Genomic DNA, 9208 nt, shown 5'->3' with positions numbered 1-9208 from the left:
CTCACAAAGCCACCTGGATATATAATTGATTAACTTAAAATGTCAAAATTACCCATATATTTCATGTTAAAATATTTTGATAATCAATTTTATTTCATAAAAATGTTTAGTAAAATTTCTTTTTCAGAATATTTGACTTAAAGATTAAACATGTTTTAATTATCATAGTAAGATTAAATTATATAACATGTTTATATATTTTTAAAAAAATAATCATAAACAATTAAACAAATTTTAAACACCGACGAAAAAAGATTTCCGAAAGCATAGAACTTACGTAAGACTGCTCTCATCTCATCGATGCAGATTCAGAAATAAAACAAAGTTATTAATAAAAATAAAAAGTAACATTGAGAGTAAATTACAGTTTGGTCCTTAGGAATGCATATTTATGCCGTTTTGGTCCTACACAAAAAAAAAAAAAAAAAAAAAAAAAAAAAAAAAAAACCTAATGTGAATGGTCCTCATGGTCTCATTAGGCTATGAGGTGTATTCTTAATATCGAGTGGATGCAGCCTAAGTAGCACGCGGTATAGTGTGCAAACATCACCCCCTCCTTATTGGCACGGTGAATCGTGGCCATTGTCATGACTTGTCACATATGTTTCACATTCTTCCTTTTCAAATTGTCTCATTCTTGAGCTAGTAGAAACCACTGCACGCTTGAACACCACCCCATATGCCAGTGGTAGAGAGAAGAAGAATCTTGGTGTTGATGTGGTTTGTGTGAGCCTTTGTCGGTATGTCGCACAATCTTATACATTACGTTTTGTCATTTTCCCGATTACCAATTAACCCCCTTCGTTAAATGAGTATGAAATGACAAAGTTACCCATGTTTTGTCATTTCTAATTTAGTTCATTTATAAACATCATAGATTATCTTTGTAAATAAATGAAAAGCCAAAGTAAACATATCTTTCACCCACCCAACGTTAACAATGATTAAGCCTCGACGTATCCTCCTTCTTCACTCACTGTCAACCGATCATCATCTTTGGCATTCTTCCCATCATTGACATTTGTTGTAAAATTCGATAGTGACGTCGGCCTCTCCCATATATGTTTCTCCCACTCGGGAACTCAAATGAACAAGACCAAAGAGCAAAACCACCTAGTGACTCCGATTATCATCATTTCACCTTAATTTCTCTCCCATTTACCTTTAATCACCCTCTTTATGTTTCACCTACAAATGTCGGCAAAACCTAACACATAATCTCTTTTATTTTGATTTTCAATTTTGTCCTTCCAAAATTTGATTTTGATTAAAGTTGTCATTTCCATTTCAGATTTTGATTTGTAAGCTAGGATGTTAATTTGGTCCTAATTTTAGTTTAGTGAAATTAATTTCATAATGGTAATGGTATTAGTGATGGATGGTGATTGGTGATGGTGGGGACAATGACGATAATAGTAGTGAGGTTGGTGGTGTCAGCCAATAGTGGTTCAATCGCAAAGTCAATTGTGGTTGGTAAGGTAAACGGTGGTTTTAAGATTGAATGTGGAAATACGGTTGTCATTTCATTATAATAAAAGTTAAATAACAAAAAATAAAAAAATGATAAATTTATGAGTAACATTGTCATTTCATATGCATTTAACGAAGTATGGTAACTACACGAGGGACCAAAGCTTTAAATGTACCTATATATTAGAATCAAATTTGTATATTTCACAAAGAATCATATACTATACCATAAATGGAACATTTTTTCTATTATATCATATATTTGAAATCTCAATAACATTTTAATTATCAATTTAATATAATTAATTTATTAATTTAAAATATATTATTAAGTGCAAGTTATTATCTTACTATTGGTATACTTTTAAAATGATTATTTTAACACTTATTTGTTAAATCCAAGACATAAATCAAAATATTAAATAAAGTTAAAATATATTTAAATACTATTTTTCAAAATAGTTAAAAAAAAGTTTAAATATTATAGATGTAGAACGACAAGTCAAATTAAATAAAAAATATCAAAAAATTATTTTTTTTATTATAATTTAGTTTTTCTAAATAAATGGTTTTTAATTAATTAACAAAATAAAATACAGTGTGCTAACTTACAAACAATGGTTTTTATATCAATTAATCATCACGATCGAAATTAAAAAAGAAAAATCAATAGATGAGTCGTTTCTAAATTAATCAATCATAACTTTAAATTGTAATATTAAATTGAAAACCACGTTTAGTTTCATTTAAAAGCAAATTGTCGATAGATGCTATTGAATGATATGATTATGATATATGTATATTTTATAATATGGTTCAAAATAATTACAAATTTATATAACAACGTAGTGTAATGGTTATTATTTTATAGTTAATGTATTATTATTTTCAACATGTATATGCAAGAAAAGTTAATTATATAGTTTTATTTTGCACAACGCACAAATATTCACTTATGTATGTAGTATAAAAGAAGGTTTGGTCCATCACTACTAAGAAGCTTGAATTTCAATCTATGGAAACATAGTGGTGGTATCGACGATCTAGTATGTGTACCTCCATATTCCCAATTATCTTTTATAATTTTTCTATACCCCCTAGTTCTATCTCATCTCGTTTGTCTTCTTCTATATTTCTCTTTTCTTTATTGACCATATCCTTCCTCACCTTTAGGGGTGCAAACGAGCCAAACTGATCCCGAACCTGGCCAGGCTCAGCTCGGGCTTGTTTAAGTTATATGAGACTCGAGCTTGAGCTTTATTATACTGAGTTCGGCTCGAGCTCGTAAATAATTATACAAGCTCGACTCGGGCTCATGCTTGGCTCGTTTGTTGTCTAATGAGCCTAAATAAGCTTAAGCTTGATTCAAGCTCATTTACTAATACCTTAGATCCATAATCCCCTAAATATGTTTTAATTTTAATATATAGAATACTAATAAGTTATATTATATTATATTATATATAGGCTCGTGAGCCTAATCAAGCTTAATGACATAGGCTCGAGCTCGAGCTCGTTTAATAAACGAGCTTAATATTAAGTTCAAGTTTGGCTTAGGCTCATTTAAAATCGGTTTCGAGTTGAGCATTCAACGAACCGATCTCAAGTAGCTCACGAGTAGATTGGCTCGTTTGCATCCGTACTCACCTTATAACCATCCGTACTCACATTATAACATTCTTCACAAACTTTTTGCACCCATTCATCCGATTACACACACTCATAAATAGAGAAGCACAAAAATTTGAGGGTTGATACTAAACTCTGAGATTTGGGTTTAGGAATGATCCTTGATACTCATTCACAATATAATGTTCGTCAACTTTTGATGCTCTAGAACAAAAAGAGAAAAAAAAACCCTAACGTTTGGTTAATGTAGTCGGAGAAGAAAGGGATACGGCGAAGCCATGGCTGGAGAAAACGAAACGGGTCGGTAATGTCGGTGATTTGATCTAGTTCGGCGGAGCAGCGGGTGTCGTCGATGTGAGTTAATTAGAGATGAGTTTTTTTTTTTTTTTTTTTTTTTTTTTTTTTTTTTTTTTGGGGGGGGGGGATGATGGTTATGTTAGGGATGGAGAGCATGTATGTCACCGATGGTTATATTTTAGGGATGTAAAGGTAACGCCTAGTTCCCACGTTTTAGCAAAGAAAAGAAAAGAAGGGGAGAGAAAGTATGAAGAGAAAAGAAGAAAAAGAAAAGTGCAAGAAAATTGTATTGTGTGTTACCGAGTTGGAGAGAAATAAAAGAAAAATTAAACATTGTGCATTTCTCTCGAAATCCTTCTAAATAGAAATGAAAGTTTGGAAGGAAAGTTTTCATTCTATTTTTTTCATTTCCATTAGTGAAATTGAGAAACATTTTTTTTTTCTTTTTACTTTCTTCTCACTTCTATCGATTTTTCTTATTTTCTTTCTTTAAATTGAACTCGGGAATAGTATATAAGGAGTTGGGAGGGGACGACACAAGAAAGAAAACATGAGAGGATTGTGGGGCTGGATATTGGTGTTAACTTTTCTTTTTATGCTAATAATATATTGATAATATTACTATTAATAATAAAAATATAAGATTAGAAGGAAAAATTATCATTCTACGAAGATTTAATTGGTCAAATCCCACAATGAAACCATCAAATAATGACAATTTTGTAATATGAAACATTTTTAAACCTTGTCAAAGAAAAATGTAATCCCAAGGACCTTTTTTTTGTAGTTCTCTCTAAAGCAAATGGAAATAATTAATTAATTTTTTTTCAAAGTTAGTTAGATTAGAAATGTCTAAATTAAAATTTCAATTTGTTGAGGAAAGTTAAAGTTGAAAGCTTTACAATTGGGAATTAAGGAATGACACATGAGTAAACCGATTTAATTAGGATATAAACTTATTTGAAAGTGTTTTTATCATTTAGAGTTGAATTATAAGATATATTATAAGACTAGAAATGTTAATTAAAAAGTCATTTTGGGTTTATTTGAAAATTTGAATGTTGAGGGGTCAAATTGGCAATAATGGACATTGATTTGACCTAACTTAGCTAACATCCTAGAAATGTTAACATCCTATAGCATAAAAAAGAATATGGTATCATATTAAAGATATTTTCTAGTTCTATTTTAATGCGTAGTTTAGTTGATGCGATTCCAAGGCCAAATTAATTGCAGATCAATAACATATTATTTTGCATTAGAATCTGAAGAAAATTGTATAACAAATAGAATGAAACAACATGTTGACATTTTGTTATCTATCAAAGACTTTCAAAAAAAAAAATTATGCTCGAGATAAGCAACGACAAGAGAACTTCATAAATGGGTCTTGTCCAGATCATCAAAATACGGATGCTCCATTGCCTTCTTTGCAGAAATCCGTTTTGATGGCTCATACTCCAACATTTGCTGCCCAAATAACAACAATATATCAAGGTTTATAAAAATTAATAAAAGAGAAGTTAAATTTATATTTAATTACCGAAAGAAGATTAAGCCCATCTTCATCAAGATTTGGTACACAGGTTGAAATTGGCTTAGGCTTCCATTGAGGATATTCATGCCAGTCTTTAAGCTTGCTAACTCCTGGCCAGATTTCTTCATTTGGAGTACCCAACAATCTGAATATTCATAAATACCACAATAATAATAATCAAGAATTTAATTATTTAAACAATGAGAAAGTATAATCTTGTTATGAAATATGAAATATGAACCTGAAAATATGCAGGAGCTGTTGAAGCTCTGAATCACCAGCAAAAAGAGCAGTTTTTGTGACTAGTTCAGCTTCAAATTTGAAGAACAAATTAGTGTTTTTTATTTTTGACTTAATACATAAAGGACTTAATTAATTCAGAAAGAAGGAATACCAAATATGCAGCCAACAGACCACATGTCAACAGCTGTTGAATAATGAGTAGCACCCAAAAGGACTTCTGGAGCTCTATACCAAAGGGTTAATATCTGAAATGATACAAGTTATTTAGCAAACTTGTAATTAATTTTTCAAGAGATTTAACCATTTTGTTATACCTCATGAGTATACTTCTTGATTGGTAGAGTAAAAGCTCTGGCAAGTCCAAGGTCTGCTATTTTAAGTATCAATGTCTTTTTGTCCATCAAAAGATTGTGGGGCTTAAGATCCCTGAAACAAATGAGAAAAAATATCAGAAAGATTCTTTTTGAATTTTCAAGAAAGAGAAAAAGATGTTATGTACCTGTGTAATACACCATGGGCATGGCAGAAAGCAACGCCCTTACAAAGCTGGTACATCAAGCACTGCATTAAACAGCACAAAACGTTACATGATTATGATTATTGATGAAATCAAAGAAGAAAATAAAGAATGGGAAGCGGGATGTTATGATGATTTGTAAATTGTACCTTGACGACGTTGGGTTGAATGTTTTCACCAGTTTGCCTAAAGGATCTGATGAATTTCTTTAAATCCGTTTCCATGTACTCGAAGACCAAGTAGAGGACTGTCTTCCCATCTTTGTTCACACCTTGCTTCACATCCAACAGCCTGTTTGATTTCGTTAATGGCATTTCGATTTGATTACTAAAAAATCATAGATAGAAACATAAATCGGATACGCATAATATAACCTAAAACCCAAAGAAGAGTGATTCAAATCAACAGATTACAAATCCAAATTCCCGTTAGAATAATCAATGGCAAAACCAGTTGCGGAATCATCAAATTTCAAAACCCTAGTGGTAGTAGGAAAATGAAATCGAAAACATACTTGACGACATGAGGATCACGGGAGAGCATTCGCAAGATCGAGATCTCTCGAAGCGTTGTTGGGGGGACGCCTTCATCGTCTTCATGAAGTTTGGTTTTCTTAAGGGCGATGATTCTTCCGGTGGCTCTCTCTCTGGCTCTGTATACTTTGCCATATGTTCCTTCTCCGACCTTCTCTAGCTTCTCGAAGGCCTCCATTGCAGTTTTGGTGGACTCCATCTCTCTCTATCTCTCTCGAAGAAAGAAGAATCGTCAGAATAAAAAAGGCTTTCAGATGAAGAAGAAATGGCGTGGATTTTATACAGCCGTTGAGGAGACCGACTCTCTTGTTGTCTAACGGCACAACTATGTATTTTGAAATTTGAATGTGTTTTAACATTCGTTTTTTATTGTATAGGTGTATAAAAAGATAAAGGTATAAAAAAGAAATATATATTTTCTATTTATCTCATTGTTATTGTTATATATTTATACGGGGAATATATATTTTTTATTTATCTAATTGTTATTGTTATATATTTATATAGGAAAATGACATAAATGTTATATGAACTTTCCGAGAGAACAAAATGGTTGACAACTTGTCAATTTAGTCTCTTAGATTTGTTATATCCGGTTAGCGTGTCACATCCACATTAGTTAACACATCAGATATGACATGACAACCATGTAATTGTTACCGATTACTCAAACGATGTCATTTTGTGTATGAATCGTAGGGCCGGAGTTAGAACTATTCATTGTCGCCTCCGTATAAAACTACAAGCATGTGCCCTAAAATGGCAAAAATCCAAACTTTTGTACCCTTTATGCTTCTCCCCTTAACAGTCTGTCGTTTAGTAATCGACGTCACTTAGAGGAGAGCGGGTCTAACAGAGTCGGAGAAGAAGACATGGCCATCAGCCTTCTCCAAACATAGTTGGAGGTGTCGTTGATCAATGAGGAGGTTGTTAAAGACATGCGCGAGCTACACAAGAGGGCCAGAAGAGATATGGACGCCCTTAACAATGAAGTTGATGATGTTAGAGCAGGGCAAATGGACGTCTCAAATATGCTTTATGATCTCAAAAATCACTTCTTTTCACTTCAAGCAACATATGTCAAGCTAATCGTCCACAACAAGAAGTTCAAGAAAGCCAAATGTGTTTTGGGATTTGTCGTTGTCGTTGGGGTGGGGGTTTTAACCTACAAGTTCTTCTACCAAGTGAAGAACTTTAGGTTACATTTCTTTCTTGGGCTTGTCATTTTGGTATTGTGAAGGTTGCTTACTTTTGTTCTTATTTTGTGGTCCTGTTTGTGGTGGTAATCGCTTCTACTAAGATGTAGCAACGATTAATTTTGTATATCACCTAATATATGTAAGTTGCTATTAAGATGTAGAAACAAACCCTACAAAATGAAATTGTTATGTTTAAGTAATACCATTCATGCTATAACTTTATATGTGCATGATATCTCAATACAAACACCCCCTTATATTTGGAACTTCTTCCCGAGACCACATGCCAAAGTCGAATTGTTTTTAACTTAAAAAAGAGGGACCAAAAAGTGTTCACTTAAGAAAAGGGAAAAATGAATATTCTAACACACGAGGTAGAAAATGGGACCACTGTAAACTCCTTTTGTCTTTAACCAAAAAATGAAAAAAAAAAAAAAAGAGTTAATTTTTGTAGTTTAATCTGTTGTGCAGTTGGATTTTGTTTGTATGTTAATAAATAGCAAACTACTATGATATCCATCCCAAATTCATGTTAACTACTATTAATCAAATTTGTGTCCATTATTAACATCATATTTTTACGTGTATAATAATAACAAAATACCTTTAACCGGTAAAATGTCTTCCATTCCCCAAGTGATAGACCACATAATGCCAATATGTACAAAATGCCTAAAATACCCCTACATGATAAAAATGACCTAAGTGCCTAATAACCCATACGGCTAAAAAGCTATAAGTGACTAAAATGCCCCTAACTCCTATTAGAACTAATGCCTAAAATGGTCCAAGGTCTTATAAGTCCACAATAACTAAAACACCCCTAAAAACTTAATTGCCCAAAATGACTAAAACACCCCTAAAGACTTAACTACCCAAAATGACTAAAATACCCCTATAAACTTAACTGACTAAATTGACTAAAACACACCTAAAAGCTAAACCGACTAAAATGACTAATATACCCTGTGACATCCCCAAAATCACGGCCAGAAAAGACCGATTTCATTTATGCTTTTTAAAATAATTTTAGAGTAAATCCTTTTGATTTAAAAGTGTTGCGGAATTTGTTCCCAAAACAAAACATGATAAAATAATATTTATCAAAGCATTTCATCAAGAGATGCATTTTCATTATATAATCAAAACTCGGGATGTCATGTTCCGATACAGACCATAAAGCATAAACGATAACATTACAAGTCATTCAACAAATATATACATATACAGACTTGTAAACAAAACAACTCGATGATTCATCCATCTTACGCCCTTGCGCCACTTCCTGTAATACAAATAAAACTGAGTGGGTCAGGCTTGGGAGCCTGGTGAGCATATAGGGTTTTCAACCCACAATAAATAAATTATATTTAATTTCACCAACCAACAATAACCCGATTACCCATTCCCGTTATCCTCACTTTACGTCCCTAAAACAACATCTATCTCAAGGGACCTAATTTGAACATGAGGCGGAGGAGGTGGCTTGATGTAGTGAAAGACTATGATTGCAAGATTCTGTAGCACCCGGGAAAGGCCAATGTGGTGGCCGACACTCTGAGTCGGAGGACAGTCAGTACCCTGATTTGGTATGTATGTTTGAGGATAACTGTGGTGACTCCAGTCTTGGAAATGATCAGAGATGCGTAGTCAGAGACTATTAAGGAGGAGAATCGGAAGAGTAGTGAGCGGGTGGTTGGTCAAGTTTTAGTCTTTGATATTGATAGCAGGGGGTTATTGACTCCACATGGTCAGGTTTGGGTACCCTATACTGTTGGGCTCG

The 9208-nt window shown here is 32.9% G+C and overlaps 1 protein-coding gene across 2 annotated transcripts; it reads right to left on the bottom strand.

Moving 5' to 3' along the window:
- Window positions 1-4626: 4626 nt before the first annotated feature.
- LOC111878455 (cyclin-dependent kinase B2-2) lies at window positions 4627-6548 on the bottom strand. 2 transcript variants are annotated; one of them, XM_042897714.2, is made up of 8 exons: window positions 6208-6548; window positions 5843-6020; window positions 5676-5737; window positions 5491-5602; window positions 5328-5421; window positions 5175-5244; window positions 4940-5078; window positions 4627-4866 (listed from the first exon to the last, which is right to left on the bottom strand). In XM_042897714.2, the coding sequence occupies exons 1-8, from the start codon at window positions 6423-6425 to the stop codon at window positions 4774-4776; spliced, it is 966 nt and encodes a 321-aa protein (XP_042753648.1). In that variant the 5' UTR covers window positions 6426-6548; the 3' UTR covers window positions 4627-4773. The 2 variants fall into 2 exon arrangements, with proteins under 2 accessions (XP_042753648.1, XP_023730725.1); XM_023874957.3 differs by having other exon boundaries at window positions 5843-5984; window positions 6208-6543.
- Between the last annotated feature and the right edge of the window lie 2660 nt (window positions 6549-9208).

This window comes from Lactuca sativa, chromosome 8 (genome assembly GCF_002870075.4).
Source record: "Lactuca sativa cultivar Salinas chromosome 8, Lsat_Salinas_v11, whole genome shotgun sequence".
NCBI lineage: Eukaryota > Viridiplantae > Streptophyta > Magnoliopsida > Asterales > Asteraceae > Lactuca > Lactuca sativa.
Note: the sequence above shows the minus strand (reverse complement) of the source record. Positions and strands in the feature narration are given on the sequence as shown.